This window comes from Apteryx rowi, unplaced genomic scaffold (assembly GCF_003343035.1).
Source record: "Apteryx rowi isolate R43461 unplaced genomic scaffold, aptRow1 scaffold_802, whole genome shotgun sequence".
Lineage (NCBI taxonomy): Eukaryota > Metazoa > Chordata > Aves > Apterygiformes > Apterygidae > Apteryx > Apteryx rowi.
In genome coordinates this window covers 298,487-322,759 of record NW_020451097.1, presented here as the reverse complement: position 1 = coordinate 322,759, position 24,273 = coordinate 298,487, and the positions used below count along the sequence as shown (strand labels likewise).

The 24,273-nt window shown below is 41.3% G+C and overlaps 1 protein-coding gene across 1 annotated transcript in view; it reads right to left on the bottom strand.

Moving 5' to 3' along the window:
• Positions 1 to 17,979, bottom strand: part of GLIPR2 (GLI pathogenesis related 2) — a 28,100-nt gene extending 10,121 nt beyond the window's left edge. Inside the window, exons 1-3 of the mRNA XM_026089230.1 lie at positions 17,838 to 17,979; positions 4,935 to 5,043; positions 1,023 to 1,126 (exon numbers count right to left, since the gene is read on the bottom strand). Coding sequence (XP_025945015.1) covers positions 1,023 to 1,126; positions 4,935 to 5,043; positions 17,838 to 17,850 — 226 coding nt within the window. The 5' untranslated portion in view covers positions 17,851 to 17,979. The remainder of the gene's footprint in view (positions 1 to 1,022; positions 1,127 to 4,934; positions 5,044 to 17,837) is intronic.
• Between the last annotated feature and the right edge of the window lie 6,294 nt (positions 17,980 to 24,273).

Below are 24,273 nucleotides of genomic sequence, written 5' to 3'. Positions count from 1 at the left end.
GCCGTTGGTGGAGCAGGAGACTCCCCGGCCGCCCAGCGCTGTTTTGCTTACTTGTGACTTGCTCAATTATTCTATTAAATTGGAATTTATGCAACCCGGCCCGAGTGGTTGTCAATTTGTCACGTTTACCTATAACACCAGGGTCTAAAATTCAGTTACTAAATTTCCAGGTCCTTAAAACAGGGTTTACAGTCTACAGAGAGGAGCTTCTACCTCCCCTAGACTGTGTTGAAAATTCCAGAGGAAAACAAGAATAAAGAAAGCAAATGATCACTTTTAATATATGCCACCTGGTCTCTGAGCAGGCAAAGCATTAACCCTGCACACTGGAATAAGAAGGAAAGGAGAGCCCTGTTGAACAGAGTTCTGACTGAGTGCTCATCATAGGCTGTCAGTGTGACTGAAATTAAGCTTCTCAGGCATCCAAACTGAAGGCTGCCAATTACATATTCCATTCATGATCAGAATGCATATGGAGTACTTTTTTCTTTGAAAATGAAGGCAAGGACAGGGCTCAAAGCCTTTTTAGTACTTGAGGGAAAGCAGCAGAGATTAAGTGTAGCTTCCTTACACATTAGCCTGTGTCAGTTTGTTTTTTTCCCCTTTTTGTCCCCACACACAGGAACTTCTGTTTGGTGAGCAATGGCCATTTTTCCACCTTCCTCACCACAGTAGGCCAGTGGTCTGCCCTCTCTTAGGCTCATACAAACTAAGGATAAAGGTGAAGAACAGGGCACTGATGGCTTCCTTCTCTGCTCCCTTGGACATACAAGTAGCACGCTTCCCCAGCGCTCCAGACAAGCCTGCAGTCAGGACATATGGAGCACATGGATGACTGTATACCACCATCCCATTCCATGAACCTGGACTGGGCTGTGGTGGTTGGATTTTTAGAGCAGAGGAAATGCTGGTACTTTTGCAGCCAGCCAGGACATCCAGTCAGTGTTCATGCTCTGAGTCCAAAGTACATAAAATACACCATTTACCTAATGTTTGTGAGACAGCAGAAGAATAAAGTTTACCTGGTTGATCATAGGATGCCCATGCTAGGTTTTCTCCACATTTTCCATTAGCAGACTCAGAGCTGTGTTTGAGGACCCTCGTGGTAGCCAGTTCTTCTGCATACCTAGCAAAGGAATCCACACATTATGTCACCGACCACAGCCAGAGGCAGGCTGAGAGGAGGAAGAAGAAGGAATGCAAACCAGGAATGATGTTGAGAGGAGGATTTAAGCTAAGTAACTCAGTTCCAAATCCCTAAGGCCAAGGATGCTTTGAGTCTACATAGATCTAGGAGTCAGGAAAAGAGAAGGCCCAGAGGTCCAGTCATTTTCTCTGTCCTGCATAAGAGCTTGTCTCACTGCTGAGAAGGGCCTGGAGGAAACAATGGGCACAGATGTCCCTTCACCATTTTCTGTCCACATTTGAGAAACGCACAGGCTATCCTTAGCTGCAACTGCTGCAGGTAAAGAAAATGGAAGCACATGCAGGAATTGCTACAAGTGCCAGCTTCCTGATGTTTCTAGGGCACTGCATGGGAGTCACCTGCGCAAGAGACAATGTGGCTTAGAAATCAGAATACAGATGAAGACTTCATAAACTGGGGGGGAAGAGCAGAACCCAAGCCCTCCCAGTCAGGTTGGGTCAATGATTCGCTGTCAAACCAGACAGATATTTCCAGCATATATTTGCAGTAGTCTGTCCTGGGACCTCTTCAGCAACATATCCAGCAGAATAAGAGGTACACTTAAATCAGTTCTGGCTGATAAGCAGAGACTTGCTGCAAGCACTGTGAGGCATAAACTTAAATGTTCCTGATAAACAGACTGAAGTGGGGATTCACTCAAAGCAAGTGTAAAAAAGCTTACATTTAGAAATGAAAAAAAACCCAAACCCTCAAATATGAAAACAGGAAGAATGTGCTAGGCAGCAGTACTGAAGAGAAGGGGACCACCTGGAAAATCTGAGGTAACAATTATGTATACTAACAAAAGGACTGTTTTTAGAGAAGGTAACATGTGCAAGCGTGTAGTAAGACAAAAAAATACATTGTACAATAGGATTAACAAGAACGTCCTGTGTAAAATGTAATTATTCTCTTTATTCAACATTGGAAAGGCTTCAGCTCAGAGACGGTGAAAGTGGAATGACCATTTGCTGTTTATCACAGCACAAGAAATAGGAGGCAACACACAAAATCATCACATAGTAGATTTAAAATCAAATAAGACACTGCATTTTTCCTCACAGAGTAAGCACTTATCGGAACTCAATGCCACAGGATGATGCAGAGACCAAAGCACATATGGGTTTGAAAAAAAAAAAAACCAACTGGACAAATTTATGGGGGAAAAGAGTCATACAGGGTTATTAAACACAAATGAAGAAGATGTAACCTGATGCTTAGGAAATCCATAAGCTGCAATTTCCAGGAGGAGATAATGGGGGAAGGACCAGTACTTTTGGTCTGTCCTACTACTTCTTCCCTAAACATGAAAATACTGAAGTAATGAAACATTACTTCTTCCCTTCCCTCCTGGCATCTGCCAGAGACAGGATATTGGTCTAGCTGGACATTTTGGCCTGAGTCAGTACTTTAGTTATTAGGTTCTGAGTTCCTTTTGTCCTGTTCCTCTCCCCTAAAAAAAGGGGGAGCATTTGGCTGACCCTGCAGCAAAATTGTTTCATTTAGAACTAATGAAAGCCTGTCAGTTGCTAGTTTGCTAGATCCTGAACTAGATGATCTCCTGATGTTCCTTCATGCCCTATATCACTGCAATTCTGTAATGTTTCTCTTCAGAGATTCACGCATTCCAAGCAAGAGGCAAGACTGGAACAAAGTAAACACAGCATGTGGACAATGTTGCCAAGGATTTGAGATGAAGGATGTGATTAATTTGCTCTAGCTCAGGCATCTGAAAGTTTGACATCTGAATCCGAGATTGTCACCTTTACAGTTAATGGAGATAAACAGGTATCTATGGAAGGTGACTCACCTCATCCTAAAGCAGGGATCCAATAGTCAGTTCATCTAACCTGTTTCAATTCTTGAGACTGAAAACAGTAGGAAACAGACCATTTTCAACATGGATAGAGAAGCACAGCAAAGTACCAGAGGTTACAGACAACGACTGCTACCCTGCCTGTTAGGTGACAGGGCAGAGAAGAACATTTGCATTAAATATACCAGATATACCTAAATAAAAGGTGAAGCTCTTTCTTGAATTTAGATTATGAAAAAATCTGTCTTGAAAGATGTGATTTCTTATATTTGATGTCTTCTCTTCAGATCAAACCATTTTTGGTTCTTGCTATCAGCCAGTTGCACCAGTCTCTGAACAAGTGTCTTAGCAGTTAAATTACTGACAGCAACTAAATACAGGTTTCCCACTGTTATGCCTCACAGTGGTGAGACTCAGCTGAGACCGGAAAAGACTGTAAGGAATTCCAGAATGACCTAAAAATACCCAGCAAGGGCAATAGCATATTTAGAGATAAACATGGAGCAATGCACATTTGACAGGATAATCTGAACTATTCATATAAAATGTTTTGTTTAAACCAACTGTAAATGCTTTGAAGATGCAACAAGTGCGATTGACAAGTCAATGAAATCTCTTCCTCATTGTAAGGCAGTAAGTAAAAGAAAAATAGAAATAAAAGAAACCCTTGAAGAATAGGAAAGAAAAACCCAGAAGATTACAAAGGCATGCAGATGAGTCACTGGCATTCCATCTCTCAGAATACTGTATCCAGTTATCATGGTGTCTCAAAAGAATGTGTGTGTGTGGGGGGAAAGACAGAATAAGAGTCTGCTTGCTACCAGAGGGCAAGTCTACATGCCATGTACACAGTGTGTTGTGCAGCACAATACTTGGTAGAGATTTCTGTTCTAGGAGTGAGGGAGCAGATGCATCCACGTAGCAGAGAGCAGCACCATGCTAAGACAGTAAATCAAGTTCTGGAATAGGCGTAGCCTCGCTGGCTCAGAGAGCTCTGCATGGTTACGGTAGAAAGCCTAATAGGAAATAAGTTATTGTGTCTGCAGGGATCAGACTGGCCACTATTTAGCTATAATGAGGTGGGAAGACATTTGATTTCTAAATAGTTTAAAGAACATTTTCTCCATCACATTTCCTTTGTATTTTAAGGATCTCTTCCTCAGCCTGAACAATGGAGGATCATGACAGATTTTCAAATCTGCCTTTGAAAACATTGCTGTAAAGGGAAAGGAATTAACCTCTTTGTTGGCCACAGCAAAGAGGGCAAGCAGTAATGGGCTCAAATTTCAGTAAGGAGAACTTAAATCAGACAGTAATAAGAACCAACAAAGGATAGTTCTACAATACATTAAACTGATAGGAAGTTGTGGAGTCTTCAGCACTGGAAAAGAAGCAAGACTGTTCTCTAGTCTGTCAGGAGGGACAGAAGTATACTGATTTTCCATTTGGGGCAGGGAGATAGACAATTTGATTTCCTGAAGTTACTTCCCCCTGCTTCTACTGATCTTACACCAGCCATCACTTCCTACACCAAGAAAAAGCTTCTTTCTCCACTATTTCAGCTGCAGAAGATGTTCTCTTGCAGGTGACAATACACCACCTGATACAGGTAGTGGTGAAGCATATTTTATGAAACTGCCCTCTGCAAAGGAGGAAGCACATCAGTGTAGACAGGTGCAGCCCACATCTGGAAGAGGGTGCAAGAAGATCTACACAGTTGTGATCACAGAAGTTTACATGTGAACAACTGGTGTTATATGATAGAAGAGAAGGGTTGGGTGAGGAAGGAGAGAGAGTAAAGTCTCTCACTTTCCACCCAGTAATGTTTCATTGAATATCAGCGTGTCAAAAGACAAGTATTTCTGCAGTATGTACAGTCAGACCATAAAAGTGATAGAAATCTCATTAGAGAAAAGAAAGGACTGAACTCACTGTTGCGCTCCTCTGTTTAACTTCTTGCAGAGTTTTAATGGGGGGACTCCATGTTTCTTCCGGTAGCCATTGTGTGCTTTCAAGACCTCTTCAGCAAATTGTTTGGAAGCTGAAATCACATTAAAAAGAAAAAAAAAAAAAAAAAAGTCTATCAAATAAAGACATCAGTGAAAACAGAAAAAGCATACCTTGTAGACTGTGAAGCTGGTGCAGGCTGGACTGTTTAGTGGAAGAACAGCATACCACCTTCATTACCTTCATGAGTAGAATGAAATGAACCATTAAATGCCTTCCATCCAAGGACTCTAAGAGACACTTCAAATGGTATACTATAAATCCATTAAAGGTTGAAGAAAAATGTAAACCTTATTCCCTTCCTCAACAGCAAGGGACTTTAAGGTTAGTATGACTGATTTTCATTTTAAGATTTCTTTGCACTGCATGACCATTGCAAAGAAGTCTCAGAATAAATTAGACTTAGGTTCTTTGAGAAGATGCACTAGAAAGGCAAGTTATTTTCATTTTATACAAGAATTTTCTGTATTCATCAAAACACCATCTAAAGAAAATAGAGATATTAAAACGTGTAGAGGTATGCAAATACTTTGAAACCTGCACCATTCTTATTATAAATAACTGTCACAAGCGGCAAGTGGCCAGGACACAATGGAAACAAAGGAAATAATTGCTGGGGAGGATTTTTTTCTGTGCTAGAGTGTATTTGGTAAATATATGAACTCTGAATTTATTGCAAAAGTTTTAAAGGGCTCATGTTTGTACCTTGACGAACCTGGGAATTTCAGCAGCCCAAGGCAGAGGAAAAGTGACAAGTCACAGTGGCAAACCAGAAGTAATTCATTTTGACAGCAATTTCATGTTACCTCCCTTCACACCTTTGCAGAACTTTCCCAAACTTCACAGAAAAAATCATCCCTGAAGGTGCCCTGTGGAGTTTTCTGCTTTAAGAGAAATTTGTAATCTGAAGCAGGGCGTTGGGACAGAGAGAGAGGTATGGGTATGTCTTTAAAACAGAAAAATAGATTTCACTTTCTCTGTACTGCTGAAGCTTCTGAACAGGCCAAGATATATTCAAATATCAACTCTGCATTTACAGTGGACAGATTTCTACATTTAATTATGATTTACCAGCTCTATTTCTGAATATCCTAAATAGCAGGATTCCCATCACTTTGCTTGCAAAATACTTTCACAGCCCTGATAGACCCCATGTCTAGACAGTTTTTCCTGTTATTAACCTTACTTTTCCCAAGTTCTTTTCAATACTCTTGATTCTAACAACTAGAATCAATATTTACAGGGTGTATGCTATTCTGTTGTTTTTAATGATGTGTTTTCCCCCAATTTGCACATACTGTTCTTGTAACTTTTTCCAAAAGTAATTACCCAAACCACAGTCATGCTTTAAGCTGTTCTCAGAGTTCTCTCTAGTTTCCCAATAGCTTTCAGATAATATGGCGGCCTAGGGTAAGTTCAATATCCAAACACACATAGAAGCCCTTATTGTTTCACTCAATGCTTTATAACTTTTGGATGTAGTTTGAAGTTGGGTTGATCTTTTCCGGATGAAAGCGTTAGTGCAGACATAGATCTAACATATTCTCCATCAACATGCTTTCGGGCTAGATTCTTTGGTATAAATTGTTGGCATAAGTTGCCTAGGAATTAAGCAACAGGAATTCCATTGAGTGATAAGGGATCTGCCAACCACCTCTCTCTTCCTACATTTTCCTTCCCACATCCCACCTTTCCCTTCAATTTTAATGAGTCATAATGGGCACACAAATTGCACATCATCAGATAGAATAGGTACCTCCACTTTGGTTCTTAAAAATCAATACACCCTTTTGCTAACAGGTCTGTCCCATCATTCTTATTATGATTGCTCCTAGCCCTCAAATTCCGTTAGGCCAGAAGTCTTAAACCTCTCATCTGCTGCATCATGGGGGAACATTCCCTACTTTCAAGGCTTTTATCACAGGTTACTGAGAAAAGCAAGCCTACAGCCAGGTGGCTTAACTTCATTGTGCTGGGGTTCATGTCTATAGCAGGGAAATTTTAAGACAGCCTGCAAATCAAAGAAGTTGAAATATAAGACATTAGAAACTGCATCACATGCTTCAAGCTGCATTTTTCTGCACAAGACCACCTTAGAGCTTGTGGCTGACATCACCTAGGCTTAATATCTCATCCACTCAGCATTAAATAGTGGATAAATAATCTGACCTGCAAGGGTGAAAGTTTTTTTTGTTGTTTTTTTTTCCCAAATGATTTGTTTCCAGTTACAAAAATAAAAAACAAACTCCAGAAAAAAAGCTTAAAATCTACTCAAATGCAGATTTTGTCAATTGTCAGTCCATCCATTAATGGAAATACTGAACAATCCAGTTCTGCATTAAGATTTTGACTTACAAAGACCAAAAAGTCATGGACCTAACTGACAGTTTCTTCAAGCCATGGCAGACACAGCTTTGCTGTGCCTTAAGACCCTCCATCCTCCTCTTCCCTTCCCTCAAAGGTGGTTGCTACAGAAACACTTATCTACCATGACTCAAGCTCATGTGCTAACCTTCTCTCTCATGTGCTGGTTCTCTTGTGCATTCTGATGTGTGGGGAGGGACTCCAAACTGCCAGATGTATTTCAGATTTGTTTTGGAAGACATGTTAAGTTTTTCCATTTTATCCACGTTCCATATACTGAGAAGCCAGATATTAAAAGTGAGAGTTAATGGGAGTTTTCAGGCTCCCACCCAGATGGGAACAACTTCCCAAACAACTTTGGAGCTGCATTTTTTTTTTTCCTTCACATAGACTGCTTAAACTGCTAGAAAAAAATATTTCCTAATGCCAGGAAGCTGTTTCAGATCATGAATCATTGCACAGCTTTTTTTTTTTTTTTTTTTTAAGCTATTAGATACAGTTGCTTGTTTCTCATTATTCACACATTTACCTGTTTTCATTCTTCTGGAATGTCGACTAAGATGGACAGCACATGACAATGAATTTCCGGGCTATGATGTGGTATAGAGCACACTCTGCAGTTATGTTTTCTGCCTTTCATTGGTTCCGTTGACCAATTTTGGGTGACCATGAAAAAGTGAGCAGGGGCGTCTAGGCTGACTTTCCCCATGAGATTTATTATTCCGTCCATTCTTTTACTTATCTCTAAACTAAACAGTGCCAATCTACTCAATCTTCTTCATGTGAAAAGCCCCTACTCCCTCTTCTCTGAGTCCCATCTTCTCCTGCTCTTTTCTTCTCTCAACTTGGCTGAACTGAAGCGAATTAACTGAACACGCCTTCCATAACACTAGCTGCTTTGCATCACCTTTGCAGCCATCAGGTGGTCCTACAACACTGGTCTCGTAGAGCTCCAAGATGGCACATGGGGAAAGGGTAACAGTGAAATATTTTACAAAAACAGAAAACTCTCTCCACTCAAGACCTACACAGCAGAAATGCTGAAGGTAGCCCTTAATTCACCACTTGGCAGCCACAAAATTATGCCAGGCATACTCTGGACTAGCAAAAATATCACACTTTTTTGTGGCTAACCATCTACTCCAATGATTCAGAAAGGAACACAGTATCGATTTCTAGAAGTATCATTATTGTCTTCTCAGTGGTCTCTGTCCTATGGCTTATGGATTAATCTTCACAGGCAATTTTGTACTTTCCATACACACTAAGTTTTTCTGTTTAGTCTTCAACAGATAAGTAACATATAATGCAGTCAAAAAAAAGGACCTTATGCAGAATCCTACACAGAAGTTTCCCATGATGACTCTCTCAATCCATTTTTGAACCATGACATAGACCTCAAGTTTTCATCCTATGTGTGCAGGAAAATGGAGATAATGATCCCACCTTTCAATTATGCCCCAAAATAAATACTTAGAAGTGTACCTGTATAATGACTAGAGCCATATTTCTGAAGCAGTACCTTCAACACATATTTCAAAGGACCCACCATTTTGGAAAGAGGTAAATGCAAARAGTTGATGCCAACAACTTTGGTGATGCAACTCATCTTACACAGAACATCTCGTGTTATTTCCACACTCATTCCTGCCCTGAACACGGGGAAGAACATTATTTATCCAAACAGAACAACCCAAGTGTCAGAATACATGGAGTGGACACAAATGCAAAGTGGACAGAAAGCGCATGAAAAGGTAACTGTTTAAACACAGAGTACAGCTCTAATACTGAAATACCTTCAGTCTCACTTGACTGTGCAGAATTGCTCTACCTACTCTGATAGCAGAAATGGAGCATGGAAGGAGACTGCAGCAAATACAATTTTTAATATCCCCAGCAGAATTTTCTCTGTAAGAAAATTCAATAAGGGTTTAGGAAACTGCAAAATAATCATATCAACAAGTCCTCTATTACCTCCCAGGTAACTGAGGATGCCTCTATTTTGACAGACTTCTCAAAGTGTATTAACAGATTGGAAACAAACAAAATTCTTCAGTAAAAGTCATCTCAGTTTCTAATGACCACATTCTCATCTATACCAGGTCCTTCTAAAAGACTTTCTTTTACTTTAATTAATATTTACTAAAATTATTTATTATCTTTGTCCTCATCTGAACTATAATTCCTTGCAAACTAGGACAGCAGAATCTTTCACTCGGTGGGAATAATGTTCCTTCAATGGAGAAGTGATGGACACTTAACTGATTTGAGAGAGAGGTTAAATGATGAGTTATGCCTCTACTGCATTTTAGACTTTGCATTTTGATTCAAAATCACAAACACTCCGGGATGGTCTTAATTTGGGTGGCCTCTGGAATGCCACAGGGAGTGAGCATTCCATGTTTCTTACTCCATGTATTTGACTGCACCTTCTTGCTCCCCATTTGAGATAGTAATGTCTTCAAAGACTGGCCCTTAATGCTATTATTAAATATGTCATTCGGGAGCATGGATTTGACAGTCCAATTCATTCATCACTTAAAATTACAAAAACTGACTTCCTTCAGTTCTAAACCCCACTGTACTCTTAAAAAAAACTTGGCTGATTTCTGGGAAGCATACAGAAGAAACAAAAACACATTTACATCTTGGAGGAAAGAAAAGAGAAAATAATGCTATATTCAGAAGTTATATCCTGGTTGGGATTTCTTTGTCATCTTTTACAATTTTGATCCAAGAATTCAGTGAGGAGGCAACATCTGCATCCCATACAATGGGCATTTACGGGAGATATCATAGTTGTTGGTAAAGCATCTCCCTTCCAGCCTGAATTATCCAATGATCCTTTTTCAAGTCAGCAGAGAAAGTACTGCTTAAAGGCATGAAAGGAATTGGGGGCTATAATTAGACACAACTTTGAATGGGAGTAGTTTCCTGGAACTTTCTTGTGTTTATCAGGCTGCTCAGTATAGTTTTTCTTTCGGCTCAAGAGCACAGAGAGGATTCTCTGATGTCCTTGATCATTCACTTTTGTCATACCTTCTCTTATACACTTGCTTATCACTGGAATGAGCTTCAGTGCAAAAGTAAGAGGCTTGAGTTAATTGAACTTTTTGGACAAAATCCCCACTCATTCAATTGTCAAGGTTTCCCCTCCACCAAACTGGCAGCTTAATAACTTCATATTATCTGTGCCACATGGCATAATACACAGTTCTCCCTCATACCCAATTTGAGGCATATTCTATAAGAATACAAAACTGCTGGTGTAATAACATTTCAGTGACATTAGGCACGTCACTATTTGATTGCAAATCCTATTCTTGTTATAATAGACAGTGTGTATTACTTCCTCACTTAAGGCCTTTTATCGACTGTAGGCAATTGGCTCCCTGATTAAAAAGGAACACCTGGTGAACTGGAAACTGCACTGCTCTGAGAGGAAGTGGAGCCTTTTGTGATATAAGCGTAGAAAAAAAACAAGGCTAATTAGCACAGTCTTGAGCACTGACAAAACCAGGTTCACTTTCCTTGGGAAGGGGAGGGGGGGAAAAAAAAAAAAAGCCCTGTGCTTCTGTCCTCTCCAATCAACAATCAGATCAACAAACTTGTCCACAAGTATTCTTTCATGGAGTGGTCATTATGCACAGTGAGTAGTCAGTCACAGCCTTATACCTAGAAAAGCCAGTGCCAGCTTTGCACATGAGAGGTGGTAAAAAGTATTATTTTTACTGCTATTCTACCACAGAGGACAAATAATATTATAATCAAGCCACACATGCAGGGACAGTCTCATTCAAGGAATAATGCTGTGACGCATCGCTGAATGCCTTAGCTAATGAAACGACTGGAAAACCCTGGTAGACAGTTAAAAGGGTTAGTAGCCGACTTATTAATGAGAGGGTCTCCTTAGCCTTTTTAATAAGACCTCAGACTCCTAAATTGAACTACCACAGCATACAATTCCTAGGGCACATGCTTCCAAATAGGAAGCCCCACATGACACGCATGCGTCAGAACTGACCACACGCTGCAGGAGGAGAACACGAAGCAATCTTTTCCTTTTCTTCTCCTCCTCTCTTCCCAATGTCAGGTCTGTGGAAAGTTTCTAATTACACTAATTTACAAACAAATAAGTTGCAATTGTATTCACAAATGTGTAACACCCAAAACCAGACCTCCCTACTACCAAATCTGCACTTCAGCTATTAGGTTGTGATTCTACCATACAACGTTCTAACTACTGCAATGGCATGTCTGAAGCATGATGCTATGCTCCTCCACAACGAGCAACTCTCTAGCCCTTTGTAAGACATCAAACACATTTGGATGTGCTAACTTGAGCAATTTTTGCTGGTGACTTATTTACATTTTGGATGATACATACTCTAGCGCTCTCAGAGATGCGAACGCAGTGTTTTCTAAGGCCAGCAACAGAGACAACCTTGTTGGTACCCAGTGCCAATTTTATTTTACATAGCACTGTAGCTGACTTGTGCCAACCCAAATCTTGGCAAAGTGAAGAACTTGGCACTTCTGGGATATGCTCTGCCATCTTCTACCTCTACCATTTATGTTCCACTATTGCTAGGGGTAGCCAAACCTGAACTAGCTTTAATTTAATTGGCTCCAATACCCTCCCACCTTGCTTTTGTGCCAAGGGCATCCAAGCTAGTGGGGCATGCTCAAAGTATGCTTATTTATGCACCTCCCTGAGGCATGGAAATACAGCCTTTGCAGTGCACATCTCTTCTGATCACTGATAAAAGGTGCGTAAACTCACCTGTCCAGTAGCCCAGACCAGGCAGAGAGTCACAGGAAGCTTTGGTTACTCACACTTGCTCTCAACTACACCATTTCATTCCCTCCCCCCTGCTCAAACTAAAACTTAGTTCTCATGACCCAAGAGCTTAAAAAAAAAAAAATTCTTTATTTAAAATATCAAATAGACATACAGTCCCCCCAAGGAAGATAAGACTCCACCTATACCCCCAAAATCTTTTAAATTTCTTGTTGTTTCTGCAGCTCCTATTGCTTATGCACTGGCCCAGTGCTTGGGAATCAAGGAGAAAAGAGACTGCAGTATATACAAGGAATATATATGCACGCCTACATCCAGGACCGCAATTTCAAAGGAGAGCCCTTTGCATCTCTCCAGAAAGCCAATGCCACAACTCCAGCATCATGTCATGGACACTCCCATCCTTTGATGGGGCGTGCTCTTCCATGGCCTGCCATGGGGGCTGTTCCAGGAAACATAACCCTCATGGACACAAGGACTCACACAGTGGAACTAAAGAAGCTAAGAGGTCTGCTTTAATAATATGTCTTCCTAAAGGAAAATTCAAAACCAGATTAACACCTTGTAACAGTGCTCCCCAAATCACTTGTTGTGGATCATTTATTAAGCATTCAATACATGCCAACGGTCCACAGAGTTAAAGTGACAAGCACATAGGATATAAACTAAACACGTATTCAATAATTTAACATCCACCTATCACAAATTATCATGAGAGTTTTCTCAAGGAAAAGAAGTACTTCTGAGTACTACTACCATATGTACTTCTATCCCTGTATTTGTACTTATGATAGGGTATAGAGACTCCACCAACAGACACAACCCATTTCAGCTTAGTGATGTGGAAACATATGCAGAGACAGCCCTCACAATCTAAATCAGAAGCTGGCTTCCAAACCCTGCCACTACAATAATGGCATKGCAAGGCTTCAGAAGGACACAGTTACCTTACCATTCCATAATACATCAGCCAAGGAAGAGCATACATCTCTGTAGCAATTATACTTAAAGCCCACATGATTTCTATGCAAAGCTGAGATTCACTCTGCTAACTTCAGTTCAGTCAACATTAAATAATATTTGTGGTAGCCTTGGATAGGTTCATACTGTCTTCCTTCAAAACACCCAGGATATTTCTACAGTCTCTTAAAGGCTCATACATACTTGGACAAGAGCCAAGTCTGAACCAGAATTATTAGCCACATACTTGGCCTTACCTCATCCTCTTCAGCAGGGCCACACAGCCCAATTCAGATATAGTTCCTGTTCAGACCTTCGAAGACTGGGCAGAACTTGCTTACATCTGCCTGTAAAAACATAATGTAGATATGCTCCAGCTAATCTTTTGCAGAACAGAGTGGCCTTTACCAAAACAACTATCTGAAATGTCCTTCTGGTCTGTGGAGACATGCAACAAACAACGCAGCACTTACAACTAAGAAACTCACTTTCCCATAGTTTTTTTTTCCTGTACACAGAGCAACAATTACAGTAAATTCAAATCCAAACAAGACAGAAACTACCAGCTGTACTGAGAGAAAGCTAAGGCCCTGGGCTGAATGTTTTCACTGAATTTCTGTAATAAAAGTTTTTCATGCTTAATTAGATTTTTTTTTAAAAGATTTCTTGGAGGATTCAGAAGGGAGAGCTATCTTGGGAACTGTAGACTATTACATTCGGTCTTAGTTTTTGTGAGCCCCATGATGTTTGGTTTATCAGCCTTGAGCATTAGGAGTTAATACTACTAGTCTAACACTACCAGGGAGTCACCACTACTGCAAAGGATGTGCAACAGGCCCTTGTCTGCATTCCCCTCCTCTCCCTTGCCCAACCTGTGATTATATAGCAGACAAGTAAAAATTAGGCCCAGAATATTGCTTGCCAAACTCTGATGTCCTCTTGGCAGATCTTCTGTATTTATAAKCTTGAACCACATATTTAGCAACTTCTACACACAAGAACTGGAAAAGTGTGGGGGTTTTTTAAATGAATTGATTAGGTTGATTTTTGAAAGTCACTTTTCATACTACACCTCCAATTCAGTTTTGCTGTAAAAAGACACAGGCAGTAAGTGGCATTAATGATAATTTCTGCAAATGCCCTAATGTTACCACAGATTAATGTTTTGTTGCTACTAGTTACTCATTTCCTCTCTCCCTGCAGGCCCGGTAAAAACAGCCAACACAAAGTGCATTGGCAGCTGGAGCGTAACATATTTTCAGAAAAATGAACAGATCTTGTCACTGGTAAATTTGTACTTTTGTTAAGAACTGCTGCAGCTGCCTCATAGAGAGATTCAATAGCACAAGTTCTCATTTTGCAACTGCAGCCAGTCCTTTTTACTATGCTCCAAGATGGATCTTTAAAAACCAGCACATTCTTCTAAAGCACAGTAAAAAACAAGGAAAACTACACTGAGTTTGGCTCCTGTCTCTTCTTTTTCATAAAAGCCTTTTTTTGGCCCTTATTTATTTTGTATTGACTCAACTGGCAATATAAAGGGTAACTCCCAGCTATTTCTCCAGAGTCCCACACACACAGACAGCAAAAAAAAGAAAACCAAACACAAAGAAGATACCCAATATTTACTGAGCCCTTTCTCGCCTTTCTGTGATAGCGTGCTCTACCATACTCTATAGCATGTATATCTAGTTAGCATATGTATCTAGCATACCACTAATCAGAAGTCACAGAGCGACTCCCTTGCCATCGCCTCTGCTTGGTTTGTAGAGAGGGAAAGGTCCCTTCCCCCAGCATGCAGAGCTGGGGGAGAAGCGGAAGGAAATGAGACTTTCTGCAGCCTTTTTCTGCCACCTTCCCAGCCTCCAAGGAGGCTGCCCCGGCAGAGCCGCAATCCTAGCCCTCCGCTGGAGCACAGGAGCAGAGACGGCCACCCGCTGCTGCCTGGCACATCGTTAAGAGCTGGCCTTATGGCTGTCCCCTCAGTGCTGGGGCAGCTCTGCGCAGCAGGGCCTCCAGGGCCGCGCACAGCTATTGGGGAGCCGGGGCCCTGCCACAGTGCCCGTCCTGGTGACCAGGCAACACCGCGCTGCCAGCTCACCAGCAGCTCATTTACTGTCAGAAAACACTTAATGGCTCCTTCAGTTTGGGATCTGTGGGGTGGGGAGCTTGTGCCAGCTGCTCATCCAGTTCTTCAAACATTCAATTTTATTAAATGAAGCAAAACCAATGCTGAGTCTCTAGCTCTAACAGTCACAAAGAATATTGCTTCAAATATAATCCAACATCTAATAACAACATATTATTAGGGAGCTTTTATTCAAATGCATTTAAAGGCCCCTGAGATTTAAAACAACTGATTTGTTTGTCTGGGGATACTTATACGTCAAGACAGATTGACTGAAGATACAAAGTTAAAGAAACTTTTCTGAGGACATTTATTTTAAAAGAGAGGGTGGGCCCTAGTTTAGGTGAATTAGAGAGCCCTTAAATTCACACCTTCAAGTAATCTACCTTTTTTCTGATCCCAGAGAGAAGGAGAGGGCGAGTTCTCTGTTTGAAGGTCACTGAGATGTCAGACAGGTCCCAGATTGCTACATTTCCCTACAGCCTGGCATAGAGAAATCCTCCCGTGCCTGTTTTGTGTCTTTAGAGTACTGTAGCAGAAACATGAGCAATTTTACCCAATACACAAAGGAAGCCGTGCTCATTGAATGGGTGAGAGCAGCCACTTTGAAAGCAAACAACACTGAATGACCTAGGAGAATAATTTAAAGGCTTCAATGCAATGGAAATGGCAGATGGAATTTAGTCAAAAAAAACAATTGTTAAGACAGGATTTCAGTTTTATGATTCACCCCCAAAAATCTCAACCAGCACATAATGGTGAGAGCCAGTCACCTGTACCCAGTTTACTATTGATTTGAAAAGCACGACACATGCAACAAAAAAAATTTTAACATGCACTTAAATCTCAAGCTCTATTTGTATAGCAACTCAGATAAGCAAAAAATACCCAAGCCCTGGCAAAAGGGATTTCTAGTGTTGTTACTTTTAATTTTGGAACACACAGCTGATGTTCAGTAATGAATGGGGGGGAGGGAATATAACAGTTTAGTGAAGCAGTCAGTGCCTTATGACTGTATGAGAAATTTGCAAACTGAGACTGCACATACACCAATACAAGAGGAGATTTTATTCAGTTTGGAATTGGGAGGGGCACAATAAAACCTTTCCACTGCTTTCATCCAATTAACTCTGCTAATGCAACATACAGCTGCTAGACTTATCTGATACTTGTACTTTTTATGCTATCAGAAAGGAAGTATTGAACTTGACACTTTTGAGTGACTACAGCTATTTAAGTAACTGTAAGGTTATGTACTGAAGCCTAATCCATTTGAAAACATCTGCGGCTTCCAGGGCAGAGGGACAAAAACACACAGTAGCAGCTATATGGTGCTTAGCCCAGTTTGGGTGTCATACTAGTGTTACATACTGCTCCAGCAGAAGCTTTAGTAAGAGCAAGCCCTTTAATAATGACATTTTCAGAAAGGCTCAGAACCCGTTTAGGATGCTGACCTTTATAAAAAAGGAAAACAAACAAACAAAAAAAACCCCACGCCCAATCTGAGGCCCGTTAAGGAGTTACCCTAATAAAGATTTTCCTCAAGTTTCACTGGAAGAGATCTGCATTTTTTAAGCAGAAACAAGTACTAGATTCTACTGAACATGTCCTGTACATACTGCTTATGTACAGGACAGATACATTATGCCAGCAGGCTCTGATTTGCTGTGGAAACAATGTCCCAACCACAAGAACAAAAAGCAGCTGTCCAGTTGCACCACAGCTGCAGTAGATGAGCACAGACTTTCAAACTGCAACCCTGCTTTTGTCTGACAGTCAAGAATCTCATCCAGACCCCATCAGGCTCAGAAATGGGTTGTGACTCTAACAGGGCCGAGATGAACAGGGCCAGAGGGCACGAGCTCCCTTCTTCAGGCCTCTGACTTCTAAGTGACTTTAGAGGAGTTTTCCTCCATTTATCACACTTGAAGCATGTCAGACCTCGGTACAAGGACAAAGAGTGACAGAGTGACAGCTGAGGAATGAGCTAGGCTGTGATCCACCGCCCTTACAATAACCCTCACAGCTCTGGAGAAACCCATGAACTCAGCAAAGTTAAAGACTGTACTCAGTTAAACTGTAACCAGACGTTAAGTCTTAAGTTCTTCCAAAAAGAAAGGCAATAAAAATGCTAATCTCTATGCTTCCAAGAAGCATTTTCTTGCCATCTACAATGTAGGTAAGTTTTGCCAGACAGATAGTGATAACATGGTTTTAAAGCTGCAGTGCTTATAATTTTTCTCTCTCTGAATGCTGTACAGTTACTTCATACAGCAAAGCAAAGCTTTTATCAGTTACAAAATGTAAACCATATATAAAATACAGCTGCTTTTCTTCTACATTGTGCAGGTTTGGGTTTTTTCTGTTTTTGTTTTTTGTTTTGTTTTGCTTTTTTAATCTAACAATCGCATTACACTGTGTCATAAAGAAAGCTCCTCCCAGGTTATACCATGCACAAATGAAAGCAGCTTTCTCTGAGCAAAGCCAGTAACGTTTTAGTAATGCTTTTGGAGCACAAAACCAGGTAATGGCATTGTAAGAACATACAGCCAACTGCACCAAAGTACTTGCTCACCTGATTTTCCCATGATCAAGTTTTTGATTGTCACCTGATGCCTCCTGTCTTGACTTTCTCTGATGAGTGCTGGGGATGAGCTGCTGTAATTTCAGTGCAACTTCAGTCTTCTGCCACTACCGCTGTACCGAGCTCAACAGAACGAAATTGTAAACGCCCCTTTTCACTTGTAGAGCAAGCCTGCCCATGCCTTATAAGGAATAGGGACACTTTTTTTCTTGAAAAGATCCTGTTTGGGGTCAGGAGCTATTTATCCTCCACAGTAACCAAGCAGCTCAAAAACACCATATGGTTTCACATACCAATATAGTTTAGTAATCGTGAATATTTTCTGATAGAGTATGCTGCGAAAAAAATTCCTGTTGATAAATAATTATGCTGCTACAGCAGGCACAACCCACAAGGCTAATTAATATACTTAAATACTTTTTAAAGTTTTTCTGAGTTATTGTATACAAAGGTAAAACAGGCAAGTGATAAGATAGTTTAAAGTGTAACTACATTTTATGCCTCCCTAAAAATCATTTTGGTAAAATAAAATCTGTAGAACATATTAATAGAATGCACGGGAATGCAGTATAAGATTCTTCAGGTTAGACAGAAACTGCGTTGATGGTTTATTTCTGTAAGAAAAGTTTGAGTTATGCATGCCTTATTCTATCTGTGCAAACACACTGTAGGCTTTGCCACTGCTGGGTTCACATCATATTTAATACCTCAGACTGAACCGACAAATATTAAGCTACTCATACTCAGCTAATGGGTATGAACACGATGCCTTGATTTTTTTTAGCCTCAGAAGGGCTGCATTTCTCCAAATAATAACTCACGTATTTGCCTCCTACTTCCTTCTTTTCCATCATCATCACAAAAAATCATCCAAGGTTAATATTTCCCTTTTTTTTTTTAAATACCTTTCAAAAATTCCAGGTGCTACTTGGTTTTGTACCAAGTCAGCTGGCTCAGCCGCTACTTTGCCTATACTCATGCATGTGCACCACTTTATCCATGGAAGGGGCTTAGGAATTGAAGCTCCCTCCTCAGTTAACTCACCATGAGGCATTTGCAATCCAGGCAGCTGCTGGCTGTTCCATGCAGAAGGCTGCATACCAAAGCAGGGAACAAGTGATGGGGAAGGCAACCTTTAATTACCCATTTTTTACCTCTAGAGGCTGAGTTCCATGATGAAAAGCGAAATGAAAACTCAGGAATAAAAGATAATTATTATTTTTTTTAACAAATAGCAGCAGCAGGTGGGGAAGACAGCATCCCTTTGCCAACAGATTGTTCCTGCAACTACTTTGCTGGCAATGCTGAAACCCAGGCAGAGTGCATGTCATTATCTAACACCTGATCTGGTTACTCAGAAGAGGTGTGTAGGTAACTGATCACCACCTGGAGGGGAAACCACGGGTATAAGCTCAAATTCATTTTCAAAATAGCTTGACACTTCTCTTAGCTGGTAGTAACCCAGGCAACAGAACAGGATGAAAAGTTCAGAGCAGGTAAAAAGTGAAATCTCTGCCCACCCTGTCTGCCATGAAAGCGGCAGCTGCTGGTTGAGCAGTAGGATGGAGAGCTGGAAGTGGTACTATTGGAGCCCCTTATAGAGGGGGTAAGCAGCTGTTTTATGTGATTGTGGGAGTGAACAAACCACATGCCAGTCTATGAACCCTAGCCTCTAAAAATGCTCTGTTAATCCTGAAATACTGGGTTGTACCATCCCTGGAAGGTCCAACAACACTCAGGAATATGCTGTGCCACCCTGCAGCCTTGACAAATAGTATAGAATTCAAGTTTGCATAGTTAGGAGTCTCTGGTACTTGAAATTTTATATCCTCAAAGTTGAATGTTACATTTTATACTGTTTATATATCTTTCTAATATTTGACTGCATTCTAATGCAATATCCACTCATGACCTGTACTGTTATTAAGACAGCAGCATAAAGATCTTCCAAAGTGACCAGCTAGAGCCACCTCCATAAGAAAACAATGTACAACTACAACTTGGAAAAGAGGGTTTCTCCAAACTGCCAAATCCAGTATAACTTACAGGAAAGAACTGGCACTTTTGCTGATTGGAAAACAAGGAAATCAAAATTACTGCTCAGACATTAAATGTGGAAAGTATCAGTGTAATGTAAATGCAATGACTTATCAGAGTGCGGAAAGCAATGTAAGTCTGGATGCAAAAAAAAAAAGAGTAAGGGGAGAGCTGGGTTTTTTTTTAGTATTTTAACATTAGCCACTGAAATTTCCAGACTAGAAAATATTGCTGATCTAGTCAGATAGCAATTTGGAGGAAGTATGCACACTAATAGTTAAGAACAAAGTCATCTCTTTGAAAGTAGTGAATCTGATTAAATAAAAGCCACAGCCAGGGAAACTTGGACATTATAAATCATTAATTCCCTTTCACCAGTTTTAGGTAGTATCTAACAGACTGAAACCTGAGTGGAAGAAGAAAGGATTTTCCATTTGCTTGATGATATATTAGAGCAGCTCCAAATGCATGCTTGTTTAATTATTCCATGATTCCTTTATACAAAGAAAATACTAGGATGAAATTGGTATTATCCACTAGTGGGCACTGGAAACTATCTTACGGAAACAGAAATAACCTGACAGAATCAGATCTGAGTCCTTCTTGTTCAGCATTCTGCCTCCTATAGCAATATCTACTAAACATTTCTGAAAAAGATACAAAAAAGGTACAATGTGGATTGACTACTTTTTTAATAGTTTAATCTTTTTGCTGGAAGGAAAACAAAAAAAAGCTGGCTAGAAAAAGTAACACTCATAACTGCTGAAGACAAGCATGATAAATATTCTTTCTGGAAATAGGTTATAAAGCCCATAAGGAGAAAAAATGAAGTTTGAAAGGAAGTGCTTGAATTATAACAGTCAGAGAGTTAGCAATAATTCATCTGAAGTAGAGGTATTTCATCTGTATCTTGAAAATCTGTGGCTAAAATTTTGGTATCAAACTGAATATGCGGCATTCAGATTAGAAAACAGATACCCCCTCCAACCCTACCTTCCCATTTTTCGTAGCAAAGCAAACCCATTTTACCCATCCACATCAACCCCTTCTCTTTACCTTGATGTAACTGAACCTAATGTTTACAGTCTCATAACCTCCTCTGGTGCCACCATATATAAACCCACATCCTTCCCCTACTTTCCTTTCCTATCTCCCCTGGTACATTCCTGCATCCCTTCTCAACAATGTTTTTTCTTCACAGTCAGTTTAAGGAGTCCCTCAACCTGCCCTGTGCTACCTGCTTCCTTGTTGTGATCAGTACCGGGGAGCCACAGGCACTTCTGTGGTGCCCCATGGACTACCTCCGGACATGTGTACCCAGCAAGTCCAGGGCATTACTCCTGGCAGTGTGAATGCCCAGGCCCAGCTGGGATTGTCCTACTGCTTACTGTCTCACCAGGCATAGTGTCCATACACACATGCTGACAGCCTCATATATTCCTCCAGTAGCTTCCACCACCCTGCCATGTATGGTTTTGTCTGCTATAAAAACTGAACAGGATTTCTCTAGGCCCACTGCTTTGTGGTTGTGATAGGAAAACTCTAATGATACCCCAGGTGAGCTACAAATATACATAGGAGTCAGATGACTAGGCCAGCTGCTGGCCTCAAATGGGACTCCAAGTGTTATCCATATATAAATGGAGCAATAACAAATGCACATTCAGCACTCACAGGCAGGCCACTCATTCCACAGCATTCGCAGATTTTCCTTCTTTTGTGTAGCTCTGCAACTTGCTACTTTTCATATCAGATTCACATATGCAGTACGCTTTGTTTTAGCAAAATATCACTCTGCTAGCTGGAGGCACTGGCTTAACATCTGTATATTTGGCCATTACATTAAAATATCCTTGTGTTTGAACCACTTTATGGGTCAGAAAGTGAATTTGAGCAGTTACTCATGAATGAGATCACACGATTATGATAGGTCATCATATTGATGAAAACATTAGTTTAAATTTTCAGTAGCAGTGAAAAAAGCACATTCAATATCAGGATTAACTAGAGAAGAAATGAAGAACAAAGCAAAGAATGTTATTGTGGGACTGTATAAACCCCCAGTTTGCTTGCACATTGAATTACGTGGACAGTTCTGGTTTCCTGATCTCAAAAAGGATATAACAGAAGTGGAAAAGGTTCAGAGAAAGGCAACAAGGATGATTTAGGATATGAAATAGCTTCATAACCCAAACGATCAAACTGGGCCTCTTCAGTCAAGGGAACAGGTCACAGAAAGAGAAATTACAGACATCTACAAAATGATGAACAAAGACAGGAACTGATGTTGATTGTGTCCTCTAACACAAGAGTGAGAGGATATTACATGAAGCTTGTGGGAACCAGGTTCAAAACAAACCAACGACTGCGGGTGCACTGGAGGAGGGGCTTTGGCAAAGGAGTTCCACTATGGGTGCCAAAAATTTACATGGACTCCAGAGAATAACAAAAATCATGGATGAGAAATCCACTGAAAATTACTAAACACACAGGAATCATAGAGCTGAAAATAGCTGGAGCCTGGGGGAGTGTTACCCGAAAGTATCGCATACGCTCGCCCTGTTTCTACTTTTCCTTGGATCTGTTCACAGCCCTCTGTGGAAAACTCTGAGAAGCTCCTCAAGCTTCAAGTGGGAGAGCAAGTCATGCAGCCGGGGTGGTGGCGGCAGCATGCCAGCGTGCAGCCTTTGGGATGTAGCACAGGGTCTGCAGCTGCTGCATTGCCCTGGCCTACCTTTGAGGACAGGAGGCCAAACTCAGCAACACCACTGCTGTGCTCTTCCCCAGGCTTCTTTTCAAAGGTTCTGTATTTAACTGCCCCTCCATGGCACTCCTCCACCATCTCTCCCCAGCAGCTGTCTTATCTGATCTTTACACCAAGCTCTTCTCTGCACAAGCCTCCCACAGGAATTTCACTTCCTATTAATGACCCTTTCAACTTCTCAGTTACGAGCCCCAGCACCATCACATCATCATTCAACCTACAGCTTTGGTCCAGTCTGTCTGCTCCTTAAGAGGGCCCTCTACAGGACTGGGCTAGCCAATCCCCTTAGTAAAAACCTGACATTAAAACCTAATTCCACAGAACAGCTCACGAGGAAAAAGGACTGCGAGGAAGGGCGTCAGGGGCCCGCGCTCAGAGGCCAACTGCCGCCTCCGCCTCCACCCCTGCCCGGGGCCCCCCTCTATCCCTCGCCCGGGGCCGCCCTCCCTACCGCTCCCTTAGGGGCTCTGCGACACCCGCCTCCGGGGGCGTCCCGCCCCCCGCCGCGCGTGCCTGGCTACGACATGGCGCTAACGGCCCCTCCGGCTCGCCGAGCTCTGTTTTCTGCGGCGGCTTCGCTACTGCTGCTGGGGGCGGCGGGTGAGTGAGCCCAGCGCTGAGGGAGGCCAGCGCCGCTGCCGCCATGCCGCGCGGCCTGCGGGGGCCGTTTCCGAGCTTTCCCCGCGGCGGGTCCGGCTCCCGCTGGCGTTGGGCTTTGCTCCACTCCTCGGGCGGGCTGTGCCCATCCGCCCCCGGGCTGGGTGCTCAGTGTGGCTCGGCGGGGTTAATTTTTTTTTGTGGGGGGGGGGGAAGTTCCCAAACTGTGAACAAATCACAAAATCACATGTGTGTGCCAGGTCTGTTGTGGGTTTTCATGCTTTTCATTCTTACTTCCTGAGCTCAGGGATCTTGCCCTCGACTGTTAATGTTTTTTCAAAGCTGTTGCCACAGCTTAATGTCTTAGCACTTCCTCGGTGTATTTCCTGGCTATGCTATTTTATTCCTCTTCCATTTCTGCATAAGGCTCTTAGCACACCTTTTCTTTTTTTTTTCTTTCTTTTTTTCTTTTTTTTTTGGTATAAATCAGTCTGAACTACCTTTCTGCCAGGCCTCTTACTTGCTCATGTTCAGAAAAACGTTTCAGATGCTCCCGTTGTTGGTATTGCTGGCACTCAGTTTTACAGGCCACTCACAGTCCTGCTATTGGGATTTCAGCTATTGCTTTTTTTTTTTTTTTTTTTTTAAGGTTAGTTTCTAGACCTCTTGGTTGTAAAGGAAATCCTGTGTCACCTCTGAAAAACAGATGACAATAAAAAGAACTGAAAACATTTCTAAATAATGCAGCCATCAGGCTTCTTGAGAATCTGACCTACATTTCTGAACACTGGCAGATGATAAATCAAGGTGGAAGCGTACCTTTCCTTCTTCACTGATGTTCAGCAAGCGCTTTTTTTTTTTAAAGTATGAATTCTGCCCGTTTCTGTTTTTTTTCATTCAGAGTCTTCCAACAGGATCCATGCTAACATTCCACTCATTTTCTTTGCTCTCTGAGGTAATTTATATACCTATATGTTCAGTATACACTTTTTTAAAGACAGTATTCATGATCCTGTATAGATAACACAT